Here is a 20,101-nt window from a genome sequence, read left to right on the forward strand (position 1 = left end):
CCAGCGTGAATTTTAAGCCACCGGGTCCAGGACTCAAACCGTGGTTGACTACGTGGGAGTCCAACGACATAGCCATTACGCTAATTGCTGATCCCAATTGTCTGGTTTTTCTACAGAAGTTCAAACATGAGTGAATTCTGATGTAGCTGGCATTACTCCTTGAGCAAGTGGCTATATTCACGAAGACAGAGACAGAGAAACTTCTTATAAGAAATGCAAATTCTATGGGACCAGCAGTTAGCGTAATGGTTATGTCGCTGGATTCCCATGTAGTCGACAGCAGTTCATGTTCCGGACCCGGTGGTTTAAAACTCACACTGAGTGCGTGTGCGTGCGTGCCCAAGATCCCAAGAGGAGAATGGAGGAGAAGGGATTGCGGCATGGCTCCCCCCCGGGGGGGGGATGATTTCTCGCTTTCTGTCTCTCTGTCTCTCTCTGTCTGGCTAGTGCACGCGCCCTATAGCAAAAACCTCTAAAAAAAATTATTAAAAAAAAGGAATGCAAATTCTAGACCTGGAAACATTTGAATGGAGAAAAATAGGAAATATAAAAACTGCTCTGAACTATAGTTGGTCTCCTATCTCTGCTTGTTCTGCATCTGTGTATTCAAGCAACTGAGAATAAAAAATATTCAGGAAAAACACAATGAAATCAAACAATACAAGAATAAAAATAATACAAATTTTAAAACAATGCAGTATTACAAAATTAACATAGCATTTACATTATATGAGGTATTATAAGTAATCTAGAAATGATTTAAAGTATACAGGAGGGGGCCAGCAGGTGGTGTGGTAGTTAAGGTGCTGGACTCACATAGAGCTGACTTGGTGGCTTGCTTTCTCACTTTTCTCTATTTCTCTCTCTCTCTCTCTCATGAGCACATGTGCCCTATAGCAAATTTTAAAGTAATAATAATAAACAAAATTAAATAAATAATTATTAAACTATATAGGAGGATATATGTAGATTATATGAAAATACTGAAGAAATACTAAAGACTGGAACCAGTCCCCTGTGGATACTGATGGACAACTGTAGCTAACAGTTGGAAAGTACCTGATATTTCCAACCAGGAATCTGCTAAGGAAGATGATCATTCATACTGTGGAGATTTAAATAAAAGAACAATTACTAGTGATCTAGATAATTGGGAATAATCTAGACCAGTGGTACTTTAAGTGTGATTCTTAGACCAGCAGTATCAGTATCACCTGGGAGCCTGCTAGACATGCAGTGTTTAGACCTCCTGAATCTGAATCTATATCTTAATAAGATCCTCAAGTAATTGATACTCACATTAAAGCTTAATTGAGATACACTGATTTAGAGAGACTAGTCCTAATACAATTAAACCAAGTATTCCCCTTGGAAGGTGTACAAAACATGGCGGTTGGTTGGGACCAGCAGTTGGCGTAATGGCTACATCGCTGGACTCCCACATAGTCAACCGCGGTTCGCGTCCAGGACCCAGTGGCTTAAAACTCACACCGGGCGTGTGTGCGTGTGTGCCCAAGATCCCGAGAGGAGAACGGGGGAGAAGGGATTGCAGCATGGCCATCCCCCCTGGGGGGTGATTTCTCACTTTCTGTCTCTCTGTCTCTCTCTGTCTGGCGAGCGCACGCGTCTATAGTGAAAAACCTCTCAAAAAAAAAATGGCGGTGGGTTCACAGAATGGAACCAATAAGTGAAATGAGACCTCTCTCCACTGGAAATCCTTACAGAAGATTCAGGATTGGAGCCTCATAACATTAAGAGTGCATTCTGGGATCATATGGCCTGGATAAAATGTTAGTGCTACTGGGGCTGGCAGGTGGCGTGGTTAAGGGCGCTGGACTCCCACATGGCTGACTGCGGTTTGAGGAGTCCTAGAACTGGTAGCTTGCTTTCTCACTTTCTCTCTCTCTTACTCTCACTATTACTCTGTCCTTCTCTGGTCAAATTAAAATAAGTAAATAAATAAAGTTAAATAAAATAATTATTTTTAAAAATCTTAGTGCTACTTAGTAGCTATGTGCCCTTCTGCAAACCAACCTCTTCATGGTTCTACTTTCCCATAATGTAGCTGGCACAAACTCAACTACTATCAAGTTCTCACTGCTTTAAGGTTTTAAGAATTCAGTGGGGCTGGCAGGTGGTGAGGTGGTTAAGGTGCTAGACTCCCACATGGCTGACCGTGGTTCGAGTCCTGGACCCGGCAGCTTGCTTTCTCTCTCTCTCTCTCGCTGGTCAAATTAAAATAAATAAATAATAAAAATAAAATAAATAAAGTTAAAATAATTCTTTAAAAAAAAGCATAAAAATGATCAATATAGGTTCAGAAAATGTTCTCACACTGTATAGACATAACATGGTGGTTTTCTTTTGAATTGGGGCTATGAAACACCTTGGAAATTCACCCTCTCTCCTCTGGGATCTATATAGTTGTCTTTAAAGCCCATGGTAGAAATGGTAGTGAGGCAATGAGAATCACAGACCCAGCCACCCTGACCTGGAGAATAGGCAGACCACCCTCAGCATTTAGTCAGGTTTCTGAAATATACACCATGTAATCCTACTGCCTCTAATTCTAACCTGCCCCTGGACTGCCTTCCAATATTACAAAGAATAGTTTTGATTTGCCTAGCCATATGCTTACAGACATGGAAGTTCAACCTTTCCAAGGTGAAAACACGCAAAATACAAAGCAGCAATCCAGTTGTAGGTAAACGCCCTTTGGTTTTCAGTGAATGTGTGGCAGTCTGAGCCATACCCATGGTTTTGCTTTCTGGGTTTTGGTTGCCGGTACTCGACTGTTGTCCAAAAATAGGTGAGTGCAATTAAGATATTTTGAGAAAGGGAGAGAGACTATATTTACAGAACTTTTATTACAGTATATTATGATTGTTCTATTTGCTTATTAGTTATTGTTAATAATCTTTTATTTTGCCTGATTAATAAAGTAAACTTTATCATAGATATGCACATGTAACAAAAAAAATATCTGACAGGGTTGGGGACTATCCACCATTTCAGGCCTCCATCTGGGGCCTTGGAATGTATCTCCCACATCAAGGGGGACTGCTGTACGCAGACATAAATTTCCAGAATATATATCAGTGATATCTTGCCACCTCCCACAAAGCCACTCCCAATTCAAAAGAGAAAATGAAAAGATAGAAAACTCTAGGAACAAGACAGGAAGGAGAGACAGCAGTGTGTTTATGAAAGAGAGGTGGATACCCAGCCCATGGTTACCTCTGTGGCGCAGGAGCGCCTTCTCCATCCTGCTTTTTGGAGCCACCACATCCAGTGCCCTCTTGCCTTGAGAGTTTCTGCGCTTCAAGTTAGCCCCATAGCTGGTTAGCAGGTCGATGACCTCCACACTGGACTGCCTTGCTGCAGCATGGAGGGGGGTGTCCAACCACTGGCCCTGGTCCACACTGGCTCCTTAACAAAGCAGAGGGCCACTGTTCAAAGCTAAATGTTAATGTCAACTACAATAAGCCCAAGATAGAGTCATTGGATATAAAGATATCTTAAATGCCATGACATGTTTGAAGACCCTCTTTGAAAACTCATGACTTGAGCTTAAAACCTCAGCAATGTTAACTCAGTCCATGTCAAAATATTTTGGTGAGGAATATGAATTTGGATATTTTCAGTTATCTTAAATACTTTACTTGCTTTCCCACATGAGCTGTGTCACATATAAAACAAAATAATTGAGGTTGCTATTAGATTATTTTGATTTTCTGGCAAAGAATAAAAGTAAATTTAATTGGTACTTGTATTATTTGAGGCTCAAACATCTCTGAACTTACTACAGAGAACCATAAATGAAGGGAAATAAAAAAGACAAAAAAATTCTTGAAGATAAAAACACTCAACTAAAGGTTCTTACCACAACCTCCACCTTTATGTCATAGCTAAGTTTGGTGACTCTTTAACCAAATAATACATAGTTTCAAGATACCGTACTTTTCTCTGAACTCTTGATTTCTATATGTGCCTTTTGAAATTTAAAAAAATGACTAAATAGAGTAGGATAGATGTAAAACAGTCTGTGGCAAATGTCTATGTCTTTTACTATCTAGTATCATCCTGGTAACCCCATTCAGATTCCCCCCTAGGAACTCATCCTCTTGTCCTTCTCAGTTCATGTGTTTCCAGTAACTGCAGAAACTGAAATCTTGTCCTAAGCTAGTGCATTGTATAATATTTCTTTGGTCACCATAATTGGTTCAGAGATGGGCATGTGACTCCAAAAGAGCTAATGGTCTTTCTTGGCTGTGTATGGATGAGAAGGGCTACAAGCCCACGTTTTGCTGGCAGCCAATTTGAGACCACCAGAGAGAACCAGCCTCTGATCAACCAGCTAGCATCAAAAGAAGCAGAACTGGGAACCAGCAGTTAGCGTAATGGCTATGTCACTGGACTCCCACGTAGTAGACCGCGGTTCATGTCCCGGACCCGGTGGCTTAAAACTCACGCCGGGCACGTGTGCGTGCGTGCCCAAGATCCTGAGAGGAGAATGGAGAAGGGATTGCGGCGTGACCATCCCCCCTGGGGGGTGATTTCTCGCTTTCTGTCTCTATGTCTCTCTCTGTCTGTCTGGCGAGCGCATGCGCCCTACAGTGAAAATCTCTCCAAAAAAAAAAAAAAGAAGCAGAACTGAAAAACACACCCTTTTCTCTGGAGAAGTTCTATAATAAGCATTCAAACATCAAATGCTATGGATGTATTTCTTTTTTTAACCTGCCAAGACCTTCTTTGAAACCACATATAACCAAAAAAGTTAACAGGTTCTTCTCTTGAAAAGATTCTGGAAATTACCTAAGTCTAGAAGTTTCTTCACACAGTCTACTTGCTGAAAAGTGCAGGCCACATACAGGGGAGTCCCAAGACGAGGCAATTCTTGGTCAATGTTAACATTATTTGCCAGCAGAATCTCCATGCACTGTGTGTGACCTGGTAGAACAAAAGACAACCTCACTCAAGTAAGGGATATATTTAATATTCACAGAATTACAGGATTACTCATAGCAAAAATCTCTCAAAAAACAGTGTTACGTTAGTTCTCTGTTAAGATTTAAAGATTTAAAACTTTTATTATCATTAATTAATTTCATCAATCTTTTCTTTATAGATAACAGGAAAGTAAGCTTCATTCTAGACCTGAGTTATCACAAGTTGCAATTTAGGTATTAATAGGCATTAAAATGTACAAATCAAGATTATGTAGGTTCAAATAATTTATTAACATCAGTAAATATTTTACCTGGATTATAATACCAATATGTCAAGATATTGACTCAGACTATGCCCCAGATTATTTATGGAAGTTTAAAGACTTAAGAATCCAGGGAACCAGCAGTTAGCGTAATGGCTATGTCGCTAGACTCCCACGTAGTTGATCGCGGTTCGCATCCTGGACCCGGTGGCTTAAAACTCACGCCGGGCGCGTGTGCGTGCGTGCCCAAGATCCCGAGAGGAGAATGGAGGAGAAGGGATTGTGGCATGACCATCCCCCCTGGGGGGTGATTTCTTGCTTTCTGTCTCTATGTCTCTCTCTGTCTGTCTGATGAGTGCATGCGCCCTACAGCGAAAATCTCTCAAAAAAAAAAAAGACTTAAGAATCCAGAAATAATAATATTGGGTGGATATTATTCTATTCTACTGTTGGAACCAATAGTACCAATAAATATTTATTTATTTCCTAAAACTACCTGGCAAAATGCAGATACGTAGTAAATATTTCCGAATAATATTTTTTTTTATTTTGCAGAAAATGAAACAGCGTAGTTTAAGTATTCAAGTATTCACAAGAAGTTTTTAAATGAATATATAAAAGTTAATTGTATTACTAGCAGTAATACAATAGTATCTAAAATAATGAATTTGCTAATTATTCTTCCATTCTGTGGATGTTGTTTAATATGCTTTTACAATGCAGAAAAAAAATATGTAAAGACACATGAATTGCATATTTTCAACAGGCATATGTACATGCTATAGGCACAGAGATTGCTAATTGCTCCACAGATAATTAGCCAAACATTGCAGAATTACTGAAATAATTCAAACCATTCCCAGTAAATATCCATTTTTAAACATATGGAAGGAAATGAAAATAACATTAATTTTTACTTCAATATTAACTTTTTAAAAATCTTTCATATCATTTCCAAGGTATCCATTACTCTATAACTTGAAAGACTTACATGAGATGTTTGGGAAATGATTGACATCATTTATTAATTAATAGCTATTTATATGACATGCCTTTTTAAAGTTGTTATTTTTTCCCAATAACTATGGCCTTGAGCTCATCAGCTCATCTGGAGTGTATTATTTATTATCTACAGTTATGTTTACTATTCCATCAGAGATAGTATCAGCCTTATCTTTCAGATACTTTCATAACTTATTTCATGTTAGTCATCAGTATTTCATGAGCTTTGGGGATGAACTGTTCTTTTCTAGTAAGAGCAGACACAATAAGCACAGTACAATTCATGGAAGTCACAACTACTGCCTTGGGTGGACCAGCTGCCACCAAAACACCAGCAAAGAGGCTCAGGAAAGGCCTGCTGCAAGACTGTCCCCAGGAAATGGGACATCTGAGATCTCCCCAGGTTATAAGAAGAGCTGTTCCATGCCTCAATGGTATCTCCTGAAGAGTCAGGCAAACTGAAATTACTGCTGTGGGATTTCTGTCACACATATTCTAATGATGACGACAATTGGCAACTGTTGCATGACTAACACTAGACCATTGAGTCATGCAGGTTGGAGTGAGCCCACAGTGTTCTGTGTGCGTTGTGATGGTTCGTTTACCTCTCTTTACTGCCTCATGGATGGGTGAAGCCAGGTGCACCTCGAGCTGGGCCTTGGCTCCAAACTCCAGCAGCACACTGACACATCCAACACTGCCACTGCAGCAAGCATTGAAGAGGGGTGTGGCTCCATGAACTGTCACTGCATTGACCTAATGATGGGCAGAGAGAGGCCAAGAGGATTCATTAGTTTTTTCCTCACCAATTTCAAGCCTTTATTCCTATATATCTACCTAGGGAAGTGAATGAGTGAGAAAACTCTACATGTTTACAGTATTATGAAACCTCATGAGGCCATTGGGTGGATCAAATGAGTTACTATATGTTAAGTACTTAAAACATTGCCTGCGGGACCAGCAGTTAGTGTAATGGCTATGTTGCTGGATTCCCATGTAGTCAACTGTGGTTCAAGTCCCGGACTTGGTGGCTTAACCTCATGCTGGGTGCATGTGTGTGCAGGCCCAAGATCTGGAGAGGAGAATGGAGGAGAAGGGATTGCGGCGTGACCATCCCCCCTGGGGGTGATTTCTCGCTTTCTGTCTCTATGTCTCTCTCTGTCTGGCGAGCGCACGTGCCCTATAGCAAAAAACCTCTCCAAAAAACAAACAAACAACAAAACAAAACAAAACAAAAACATTGCCTGATACCCAGTAAGCACTCAATAAACATTTGCGGGGGACCAACAGTTAGCGTAATGGCTATGTCACTGAACTCCCATGTAGTTGACCGCAGTTCACGTCTCAGACCCGGTGGCTTAAAACTCAGCCGGGCGTGTGTGCAAACATTTCCAAAACCACTTAGTTTTATTTTCCATTTCTTCTTTTTTTGGAGAGGTTTTCGCTATAGGGCGCATGTGCTCACCAGACAGAGAGAGACATAGAGACAGAAAGTGAGAAATCACCCCCCCGGGGGGATGGCCATGCCTCAATCCCTTCTCCTCCATTCTCCTCTCGGGATCTTGGGCACGCACGCACATGTGCCTGGCATGAGTTTTAAGCCACCGGGTCCGGGACGTGAACCGCGGTCGACTACATGGGAGTCCAGCGACATAGCCATTACACTAACTGCTGGTTCCCTATTTTCCATTTCTAAGGAGCTGACTTCCCCTCCCAGCCATGAACAAACATAGCAAGAATCAATAGTACTGGAGAAATCGACTAGCTTAAGGTTTCAAAATCTCAGTTTTGAAAACAAACAAACAAACAAACTGCTTAGGAATTCCTCACAGTTATGCTATCTTTCTTATCAGAAATTTCCCTGGTCAAGTATAAGCCATACAAGTTGCATATGCTAGCTGTGACTCCTAAAGAGCTCTTGACCAAGCCAAAGGTGCATAGAAAATAGCCATCCTTTGCTAGTGCAATTAGCAATATGATTTGAAAAAGAAAATGAAAATAGCCATCTACATGGTGTCTCCAACCACACGGGAACACGTGAGAACCAGACAGCTGGGAGGCATCTTTGAATACCAACAACAGATTGGGGAACAAGGCATTCTAGGGGAGGCTCTGATATGACTGAAATGTAGGACAAACACAAAAAATGTGTTCTTTTTAATGTTTCACAATAAAGGTTTTTTTCAAGTCATCATCACAATTTTGAGACTCCTATAAATTATCATATCTGAATGTTCACACATGGGGGTTCAAACTGAATAGAAAGGAGTAACCTGAATGATGGAATATGGACATGGATGGGAACAGGCCTGCTCATACTCACAGCAGGTAAGTAGCTAGAATATTGTGCCTCTTTAGATATTAGCAGGTGCACCTGAGCAGACGGACCCTGATGGGTAGGGGTGGTACTCACGTGTGCACCATTTTCCAGTAAGGCTTTAGCACAGGCCACATGACCTCCAAGGCATGCCTCATGTAGAGAAGAAACCCGGTTAATTGTCACAAGGTTCACATTGACACCCTATAATTTGGAGAGAAAAGGATTAAATGTTGCATTAGCGGTAGCAACACAAGCAATGTTGCTTGACATATTTATGATGCTTTCACAGCCTTCAGGTATAACATTAACACCATATAAAGGGGAGTAGAGGCCATGACCAGGGGAGTCTAAATACAGTATGGGAGCCTATATCAAATTTATTCATTTATGAATGCTTATTCAGCATTCTAGGCCAGACAATGTGCTAGAATCTGGGTCTTCAAAGGTTATGACATGGCATGGATCTCTCTCCTTCAAGAAGCTCGTGGGGAGGCAGAAATGATAAACCAAAATGCAAGAATATTGCTATATGGGAGTGTGTTCAAATTTCAGCTGGAAGAATGGATGGAGTCTCCTTAGATCTGGCTTGGGAAGTAAGAAAAAGCTTCAGGGCCAGCAGATGGCATAGTAATTGTGGCACTGGACTTCCACATGGCTGATTGTGGTTTGAGTCCCAGAGCTGGTGGCTTGAAACATGCCAGACATTCGTGTGTGCAGGCCCAAAATCCTGAGGAGAGAATGGAGGAGAAGGGGATTGTGGCATGGGCCAGCCCCTCTAGGGAGTGTTTTCTCCCTGTCTCTGTCTTTCTGTCTCTCTCTGTGTCTCCAGATAATGTATATACCCTATAGCAAAAATCTCTCTCTAAAAAAAGCTAAAAACTTCACAAGTCAGGTGGGATTTTGCTATGACTTCAAGCATAAAATGTTTCAAGCTAAGAAGTCAAAGAAAAAGTATAACATTAGGAGAGAAATGCAGGAAGTAACAGAGAGTGTGGCAAAGCTTCATCTGGATGGTTGACTGTTTCTGGATCATGGTTGGAGAAGAAAGGGGAAGTTGGAGATGGGAGGTAAAGGAGGACAGTGAGTTGGAGCCAGATCAGATAGGCCTTGATTTCCAAGCAGGGGGTGCATGTCTTTGAGGGAACAAGGTACCAATGATGTCTGTGAGGTCATAGCAATTCTGGACTAATAGGTCAGTCATTTTAGGAGAAGCATGTTGATAGCAGCACGGAGGGTTGATTGCAGTGGTAGGGATGGGACACAAAGGCAAGGAGAGCCGTGGAGATATCACTGAGGCCAGGCAGGCTGGTATGGGCCTACTCTGGCGTAAACAGGGTGGGTGTGGGGAGTAGGTGATAGTGTACAGAGATGTTCCAGAGGTAGACATGGGGCTGGAACAGAGGATGGGTCCTGGGCACAAGAGTAAAAAGGAGAAAGTGCTCCTAAGAGCCCCAAGTTGTGCCACTGCATTGAGAGACTGAAGTGCCAAGGCCTAGAACCAGACACTTCCCCCCGCCCTCATCTTCTTACCTAGGCACAATGTCATCACTCTGTTCTGGCACCTTCATGATTCTCCCCCCTCGTATTGCTATGCTCTGTCTTCCTTGTCCTGGAGTCCATGTGACAGATGACAAGGTCAGATTAGCAGCTGGACAACTCTGACTTGGTACCCTGATTTTAAAAACTTGGCTCTTGCCATTTTCCCCAATGATGACTACTTTCTATCTGCAGAAGGACTTAGGTCTCTGGTTGGTCCTCAGATGAGCCCTTGTTTTTCATTCCCTGCTTTATAATTGGCCTTCTGAAAGCTTCCAAAACCCAGCACGTGACCCTGAACCCCAAACTCCAACCTACATATGCATGGTCTCCTACCAGATGTCCCTGCCTCCCCACCGTAGCCAGCAGCTGAGACTTCCCACTACTGTCTGTCCTTTCATTACAAGGCCTCACCATACCTCCTGGGTCCTGTCCATTTTCATGCCCTGAATATGACGTCACTACTTTAGAGCTGTGCTGCATACTTCAAATTGGGCATCTAGTACAGTACAAAAGTCTTTTTCTTCTCTCTTTCTCACATATTTCCTTTTAAGAAAATAAGAAAACAGACTAGTCCACAAGGTGGCAGCAGTATTTTACTGATATGTGCAAAATCTCAGAATCCCTGGATTATAGGAATGTAATGCTGGACAGGCCTCAAGATCATCTAGAATGAATTACCTTAACTGTGCATGAGAAATGGAGAAGGAGGAAGGTCAAATTATGTATAAAACTGAAGGTTCCTCAACTGTTAGTGACGCCAGCGTGATGACTAGGAGGTCCTAAACCTTGGTGTAATGTTTTACTCACATTTACTCATGTCGGTTTAATGTTTTACTCACATTTACCACACTATCTAAATGTTAAATAAAGGTTAAAAAAGGTAAAATAATATGTTTTTGACTAGTGTGTAAGGATAAAGAAATGGAGATGAAGCAAAAAGAAAGTTGAACTTTTCTACACATTATGTTCCTTACACATGTAAGCACACTACTGAAGCTAACACACTTATGAAGTACAACTAAAAATGAAGAAGTGCTATGTGTAATGTGGGATCCTGGATTGGATCCTGGAACAAACAAATGACACTAGTGGAAAAACTGGTGAAATACCAGTCTGCAGTTTAGCTAATGGTATTGTAGCAATGGTGATTTCTTTTTCTTTTCTTTCTTTCTTTCTTTCTTTCTTTCTTTCTTTCTTTCTTTCTTTCTTTCTTTCTTTCTTTCTTTCTTTCTTTCTCTCTCTTTCTCTCTTTCTTCTTTTTGACTAATGTACCATGGCTATGTAAGATGTTGACATTACGGAGAGCTGGGTGAAGGGTACTTGGGATCTCCCCATGCTATCTGTCTAACTCTTCTTTACAAGTATCCCAAATTATAACACTTATTAAAAATACTAATGAAAGTATTGACATGGGAGGCTGCGAGGGAAAAGGTAGAGGTAAGACTTTTACCATGTACCTTTTTATATCATTTTAATTTTTGAACTATGTGCCTATAGTACATACTAAAAAATAAAATCACACAAAATGTACAAAGCCCATTTGATGATTGCTGGCAGGACTGTTTTCCTCCTGCCTCTACTTTTTTTTTTAAGTTTGTTTATTTCTTCCATGAGAGAGAGAGACAGAGAAAATCATGGGCCTATGCATGCCCAGCATGTATAGGGAGGTCTTCAGATGTGAAACCAGAACCTTCCTTTGTGGATCAGCCTCAAAGAGTATTTTGCTATTGCTGTGGTATCACCCAGCCCGTCTGGGGAGAAATGTGCACATATCGAAATGGTCTCATTGTAAGTCAAACAATATGATTGAAAGTATAGACAAAAAACAAATAATAAATAATGTGGGAAAAAAAGAAGTAACACATTTCATAAAGGAAAAAGCAAAAATACACACACACACACACACACACACACACATGCACACACACACACAGCAGTGCGCCCAGCTGTCTATAAATTCAAAATGGTAGAGAAGCCAGGTTAGGTGATTGCTAAGATGTGGAAAAAAAGGCATAATGACTCATCCTTTGTACACACGTGGACTCCAAAACAAAGCAAATGAAGCATGCACACTTTCTTTCATTCATTTCACAAATATTTAGATGCTGAAGATATAATCATAAATACAAATAAAGTAGACTTAATAATTGAGACTTGAATAAATCTGCCCTTAGGAGTAAGACTTACCCACCTGTCAACCTATGTTAAAGCTTTCTCTTGAAATAGTGTGACATTGGGGTAGTCGGTCTCTAGGATGGCACCCATTGAGCCCAAGTTCCTGGTATTATCTCATTGGTATAATTCCTTCTCCTTGAATGTGGGCTGAACTTACCAATTTACAACTAATGAGTAGAATATGGCAAAAGTAACAAGGTGTCAGTTTGGAGATTAGATTATAAAAACAAAATAAAACAAAAAATAACTTCTTAGGCACTCTCTTGTGCTCTCTCTGGAAGATGCCACCTGCCATCTCATGACACATTCCTATGGAGAGGCAATGTGGCTAGAAACTGAGGTTTGCTAACCACTCTGTGAGTGAGTTTGAAAACATATCCTCTCCCCATTTTACTGTGATATGACCACTGTCCTGGCTGATACTTGTAGTCTGCAAGATACCCTGAGCCAGAACCACCTAGCTAACCTGCTCCCTGGTCCACAGAAACTGTGAGATTATGTGTATGCTGGTTTTTTTTTTTTTCTTTTTTTCAGAGAGGCTTTTGTAGGGCTCATGTGCTTGCCAGAAAGACAGAGAGAGATGGAGAGACAGAAAGCGAGAAATCCCCCCCAGGGGGGATGGCCATGCCACAATCCTTTCTCTTCCGTTCTCTTCTCAGGATCTTGGGCATGCACACACATGCACTCAGCGTGAGTTTAAGCCACCGGGTCTGGGACTTGAACCACAGTCGACTACATGAGAGTGCAGTGACATAGCCATTACGCTAACTGCTGGTCCCTGTGTATGCTGTTTTTAGCCACTATGCTTTCAGAAGATTTGTTACACAGCAGTAGCTGACAAACACAACTTCAGGAGTGTAGTCAGGAACACACACTAGGAGAGTATGAGGTGAGTTAGTGCAAAGTAATTTTGAGAGCATCTTTCATGATCCCTCACAGGGGAACTTCCTGGGAGGTAAAGGAAGCTCCATAAGTGGGAGAAGAGAGTTGTACAGAGAATGAAGCAGTTTCCCAGGAAAAGAGAGGCAAGAGAAACAAATGGTGAGGTACAAGAGGATACAGACAACTAGAATGGCAGTACTGGGACCCAGATGGGATAAGCAAGACCTCTGCTATAGCCAAAGCCAACAAAGATTGATGCTTGATTATAGCATAAGCACAAAGAATCAAGTCTTCAGTTTACTTACTTGTGTAAGTAAGGTTTTAAGGGCCAATAAGCGCCCCTGGGCCGCAGCTTCATGAAGTGGGGATCGATCAGCCCAGCAGTCTGAAATACAAATCAAGCTCAGAATCAAGGTCTTGGAGACTTCTTCCTGAAACTTGCTCATGCTGCCCACCCACTGTGAGAGATTTAGGGAAAAGGGGAGAAGGTACCAAGCATCAGACTCTTGTCAGTCATTTTTAGGGTTAACAGGCTACTGAGTGTAAAGTCCATTAGTTTGGCGGTATGTGCTGAGATGGGGCACAGTTTATCTTTCTGGCTTTTCAGGGACAGTTTTTAACAAGCAATAGATTCAGAGAGGGCAACTGTAGATACTGGAGACATTGCGGGGAGTATTAGGGAGTGGGTAATAGGAGGTGGGAGAGAAGTGATCAGGGGAAAACCAACACATTTAATAGACACAAAAATGAAAAGTTATCTGCTGATGATAACGTGTATGCTAACGTTTTTGACTTGACTAATACGCACCTTATTCATGCTGGGAAAAAACATTTTTTACACTGTAAAGATGTATGGTGATTAAATGTAAATAAAAGTAAATCATTATTTTTAAAATAAGCAATAGATTTAGTTCAAATATATAGTGCCCAGTGCTTAAATCTGATAGCTCTAAATGAGGCAAAAAGAAGTGCAAAGAAGGTCAATGAGCTTCCACATTTTCAGCCTTCCCCTGACTCCCACCCTTACCCACACTCCAGAGACTCAACAGTCTGAGCGCCATGTGGAAGATGCTAAGGGATCAGGGAAAATAGGTTTTCTTCAATTCCCTGGGTAATTGTCTTGGCTTTATTTGACAATGAAGTGTATCTATTATAATGCAGAATGCTGTTTTTTTCAGATGACCTAATCCTCCAAATATTTTTTCCTTAAACAGCTTTGCTGTGGGGCAGGTTGATGAAATGGCTGGGCATGTGGCCAGTGGAGCCAGATTGCCTGGGTTCAAAATCTACTTCCCCCTATAAAAGTTACCAAAATAATTCAAATCCCGATTTTCTTATTTGTAAAACAGAGATATAATAATCTAGCATCAGGGAAGAACAGTCGTCTATAATTAGGCCCAAAAAAATACATCCATGCTGTTAGGTGTTCAAGACAGTTACGAATAGTAAGTACAACACGGAAGGGTAGTGCTCTAAGGAATGGCCCCAGGACTGCCTTATGAAGGTATTTTTCTTGCAATTGCTTATCTGCAAACAAGACAAATTAGCTCAAATGGGCATTCAAGAAGTAATCCTTTATTAAGTGATTGCCAACGGGCAATCATTCACTTCAGAAGAAAACCTACTCCAGTTTGCAAAATGTAGGCATTTTTCAAATTATGGCTATGCTCATCATACACTGAATAGATTACAATACAATTTGGACTTAAGGCATAGAGAGCTTTTTATCAGCCTCTTCTAGGTGATCCTGATAGTGTTAAGAACTCGAGTTTTCCATATATTTAAACATGGCAAAAACAAAATCCTACCAAAGATAGAATTCTGTGAGTTTGAAATAATACAAGGCCTCAAGGAAAGAGTAAATCTTTCAGTGAATGAGAATCAGAGTTATAAACATTTCAGTAAACCCTCTTCCTACCTTGAAACTCAACATATCTTTAATTCTTTGGGTTATGAAAATGGGGAAAGCTAGAATGAACTCTATAGGGTTGGATTGATATTGGAGCGATTGGAATGAAATGTGATTTTCTTTTTTTTTTTCAATATATCTAGCTATATCTAAAAGTAAATTTAGGTGCAAAGTGTAGATAGGTGTGTATATCTTTTTAAAAAAACAATTGTGCATGGAGAAAATCTAGACAGGATTATTTGAAGAAATGGCTGAATCCCAGGCCTGGGCCAGAAAACATCTAAGATGGGGCTTATACATCTTGTCAGAGAGTGAAGAAGTGCTCAGAGAATATTATGAAATGTCAAAAAGACACACAAGATGGATTGCAGAGGCTCCCACTGGCCAAATATGGGATAATTTGAGCATCAGAACAAAGTGGTATGCAGAGTATTCGTGATGGGAAAATCTGATATACCATAATGACACACAGTGATTAAATGTAAAAACAAAAAAACTGTGTGATGCAAGCAATAGGGTACCACTGTGTGAGGCCGAAGCTACATGGGAGGCCCAGGTTTGGTTCCTAGAACAACCTAAAGAGGCTTGGTGTGGTAGCATATGCTTGTAATTCTAGCTAACTGGGAGGCTAGGGCAAGATGGTCATGATATGGCAAGACCCTGTCAAAAATACTCATCTCTCTCTCTCGCTCTCTCTCTCTCTCTCATAAAAAGTAAAAATAAACAAATAAATGATGAGAGTAAAAGAGTAATCTGTAAGTCTTCACCGATATAAAGAAATACAATATGGAGAAGAGAAAGGGCTTCCTCAGAATAGGACACTAACTTCAAAATGTAGAAAAAATAGGACCAGCAGATGGCATAATGGTTACGTTGTTGGACTCCCATGCAGTCAACTGTGGTGGCTTAAAACTCATGTCGGGTGTGTGTGCTGTGATGGCTTAAAACTCATGTCGGGTGTGTGTGCGTGCGTGCCCAAAATCCCAAGAGAAGAATGGAGGAGAAGGGATTGTGGCATGGCCATCCCCCTGGGGGTTGATTTCTTGTTTTCTGACTTTGTCTCTCTGGTGAGTGCACACACCCTGTAGCAAAGATCTTTCTCTGAAAAAAGACAAAGACGGACCAACAGATGGCATAATGGTTGTCGCTGGACTCCCACATTGTTGACCACGGTTCGCCTCTTGGACCCAGTGGCTTAAAACTCATCCGCCTTATGGGGACCAGCAGTTAGAGTAATGGCTATGTCGCTGGACTCCCACGTAGTCGCGTCCCAGACCTGGTGGCTTAAACTCACACAGGGCGCGTGTGTGTGCATGCCCAAGATCCCGAGAGGAGAATAGAGGAGAAGGTATTGTGGCATGGCCATCCCCCCTGGGGGTTAATTTCTCACTTTCTATCTCTCTGTCTCTCTCTCTCTCTGTCTGGTGAGCACACGCACCCTATAGCAAAAACCTCTAAAAAAAAAAAAAAAAACTCATCCACCTTAGGGGTTGATTTTTCGCTTTCTCTCTTTCTGTATATCTCTCTCTCTCTCTTCAGTGAGCACACGGGCCTTATAGCAAAAAAATTATCAAAAAAAGTAAAATAATAAAATTGGCCTCAACTTTATCTCCCTGTGAAAAAATTACTAATTGTAAAGGGAACAAGGGTAATCTTACAGTGTAAGAAAATTGTAGAAACCTCCTCACCCACGTGATCAAAGTTAACATCAGTGATGGGACAACTTGGCACCACGTGCCATGTGACAGAATGTGATGAGTGACATTATGTGTCATCAGAAGAGATGCCATGAGAAGAACATGCTTTCTCTTCTGTGATTTCTGCCCAAAGTGTACAATTTGAATCTGATCATGAGGACATTCTGTAGCAACCAAAGTGAGGGGACATTCACAAAATAATTGGACTATAACCAGTCCAAGGAAGCACTGAGGAACTGCTCCAGACTGGGAGGCCAAGACATAATATCTAAAGGCACGCCTACCCTGGATTGGATCCTATCCCTATCAAAGACATTATTGGGATGCTTGGCTTACTATGAATGGGGATCTGGATGAAGAGAAGTGGGAATTGTTTGTATTGTTCTTGAAATTTTTCTGTTTTAAGACTTTTCATTTAGTTCCAAAACAATAAGTTAAAACAATAAAAATGCATCGATAGATAGATGGATGAATAGACTGATTGATCAAATCACCGATGATCTCACTATCCTAAAATGAATGTGAAATGCTTTGATAATAACCAAGAAAAACTGGCACAATAAAAAATGTTTAACAGGAACACTCATATCGTGTTTGTGTTTCCACTTGTTCCTGAGTCAGTTAGAAGTTGATGGGAATATTTTTGAATGTCTTCGGACATTTGTAATTTGCATAAACTGGAAATAATGAGATAATATATGCATATAACACAATTAGTGAGGCTTGATTTTCCTCTAATAAGTCTCCACCTCATTCAATATGAAGGGTGCTTCAAACACTTCACTCTCTTGCCAAATTCCTCTTGGAAGTGCATGTGGGCCCTGGAGTTGGGACAGTGGTTCCCCAGGCTGGCAACTTAGCATCCTGACCAATGGAAGAAACAAGGTCACAGCTGTGGTTTTGTTATTCTGTTGCCCTAATAAGCAGACTTCCCGAGAAACCTGAAGGTACTACAAGTATGCCATTCAAAAACAAGAGTTAAGTGGTGACTCACTGTTAAGAGTTGGGATATCAACATGAAGTAGCTTTATTATTCTAAAACCTGCCACCAAGATGGCTGCAGTGGTCCACTTTCCTGCTGGGAAGCAAGACTCTTCGCCACATCTTTGTCCCATCTTAAGCTTTCTAGTAACTTGCTAGTCCTCCACTGCACTCCCTTGAGACCTGGTCCATACACACAATGTGGATGAATCTCACACACCTAATGTTGAGTGAAAAGCCAGACACAGAAAGGCACACGCTGTGTGATCCTGTTTCTACCAAAGTGGAAAGGGAGGATGAACTCACCTTCAGCATGAGGAGTCACAAGTAACCCGAGAAGGGGTGGGATCTGACTGCAAGGGGTCATGGAGGGGACCATAAAATACGCAGTTTATTGCTCCTGGGTGCTGGTTCCTGACAGTGTTCTCTTTGAAAACTAATTTGTGGTTCATCTATGACTTGTGTGCTGCTCTGAATTTGTCTTACATGCATTAAGAGTTAAACATGACTTGGACCAGCCCCTTTTAAAACTAATCTCTGTTCATCTTCAAAGCTTGGAGCCTCTCCCAACTCCCAGGGCAGGGTATGGTCTCTCCGGCACACCAAGCAGCCGGAGGCAAAAGGACTGTGTGTTCTTCACATGCCTCCCACCTCCTCCTTCGGTGCTTTGGGAGTGGGGAGAAGTCAGTGGGACAGAGAAGATGTCTCCAGTTAACCGCAAGATGAGGCCAGTCTGCTTGCTTGGCTTCAACTCCTAGCCTGTGGCTTTAGATGTGCACAGAGACCCACTCTCAAGCACATTTCCTACTCATCAGCATTTGGACACCTGCCTTAGGGTCCCCTAGCAATGCAGCAACTCACACCCCATGCTTCTGAGGTCACAAGGACAAGCCTGTGGTGCTATCTTTCATTGCACCGAGCAAGAGGTAGACATGGTTGTCCTGGGCTGCTTCTCTTCTCTAAAGCAGGGCTCTATAATCCTCTTTCCCCCTAGCTGAGTAGCCCAGGGAAAAGTTTGACACATTATCTGCCAAAGCCGACTTCTGACTTGAGAATGAAATGCCAAGTTCCCCTTATTTCAGGTGCCTCTTATCTATTTCTCTTAGAGTCCTACCTTATGGCTTTCAGGAGAGGAGAAAGGATTCTTGCTTTATGAATGAGAACACCCTCAAATGCACAACAACCACATTGCTCCACATGAAGTGGTCTCATGGCTAGTGACAGAAGTCAGACTAAATCCCAAGATTGAGGAACATCAGAACACGTGCTGCTCTGGCTTTAAAAAATATTAGTTAGTTAGTTAGTTTGTTTTATATTTTTACTATAGGGCTCATGTGCTCACCAGATAGAGACAGAGAGAAAAGAGAGAGAGAGAAAGTGAAAAATCATATCTCAGGGGGATTTTTGTCATACTGCAATCCCTTCTCCACATTCTTATTTCAGAATTTTGGGGGTACATACACATGCAGGTGGCATGATTTTCAAGCTGTTGGGTCAGGGACTTGAACTGTGGCCAGCCATATAGGAATCCAACACCTTAAGCACCATGCCACCTGCTAGACCCAGAACTATTAATTTTTAAAATCTGCCTTGTCTTGGGATGCTTTGACATCTACCATCTCTCTATAGATAGCATTACATAAATCAATTCTATCCCCTTAAAAACAGAAATCATGAACCAGCAGGTGGTGTGGTGGTTAAGGTGCTGAATTCCCACATGACCAACCATGATTAGAATCCTAAGTCTGCTACCTTGAAAATCATGCCACATGTATGTGAGTGCATGCCCAAAAATCTCAAGAGGAGCATGGAGAGAGAGCAATAGTGGTGTGGCCATCCCCCCGGGGGGGTGATTTCTCACTTTCCCTCTTTTTGTCTCTCTCCAGCAAGCATGTGTGTCCCATGGGAAAAACAGAAACAAAAGTAGAAATCATTTTTTGCTTCTGAACCAGGAACAACATCACCCCTAAAGAAGTAACCTCTCTAGTCTCACTGTTTTATAGCACTTCCTTCAAAGGACTTTGCTGGTTTCTCACACACAACTCTCTTCCAGAAACTCTGCCGTGGTGGAGGTCTCCTATTTTTCTATTCTTGTTCCCAACTCATTTCTTTAGATCTTATCATTTTCATTTTACACATTGGAGATAATTGTGAGAAATTAAGGATAAAAGTTATTTGGCAGCTTGAGAGTTTTTCCATTCCTTTCAGGAAACATGCAACTAAGCTCTCCAAATAGATGAATGCTTAAGTAGGGCTCAATCATTCTCTTCTAAGGCAACCTATTTTTAGTTATTTGGCAGTCTGCCTGAGTCACAGGGCTGCAAACACATTAGGAAGATAGTCTACTCTACAAAAAAATATTAGTAAATCGGGATCAGCAGTTA

At 41.4% G+C, this 20,101-nt stretch overlaps 1 protein-coding gene across 1 annotated transcript in view; it reads right to left on the reverse strand.

The window, feature by feature from the left end:
* Nucleotides 1-13,588, reverse strand: part of ASB11 (ankyrin repeat and SOCS box containing 11) — a gene marked incomplete at its 5' end in the record, with an annotated part of 15,963 nt that extends 2,375 nt beyond the window's left edge. The window contains 5 exons of the mRNA XM_027767142.1: nucleotides 3,238-3,429; nucleotides 4,816-4,950; nucleotides 6,820-6,970; nucleotides 8,628-8,735; nucleotides 13,436-13,588. Coding sequence (XP_027622943.1) covers nucleotides 3,238-3,429; nucleotides 4,816-4,950; nucleotides 6,820-6,970; nucleotides 8,628-8,735; nucleotides 13,436-13,588 — 739 coding nt within the window. The remainder of the gene's footprint in view (nucleotides 1-3,237; nucleotides 3,430-4,815; nucleotides 4,951-6,819; nucleotides 6,971-8,627; nucleotides 8,736-13,435) is intronic.
* Between the last annotated feature and the right edge of the window lie 6,513 nt (nucleotides 13,589-20,101).

The sequence above is a fragment of the Tupaia chinensis genome, unplaced genomic scaffold, assembly GCF_000334495.1.
Source record: "Tupaia chinensis unplaced genomic scaffold, TupChi_1.0 Scaffold143954_1, whole genome shotgun sequence".
Classification (NCBI taxonomy): domain Eukaryota; kingdom Metazoa; phylum Chordata; class Mammalia; order Scandentia; family Tupaiidae; genus Tupaia; species Tupaia belangeri.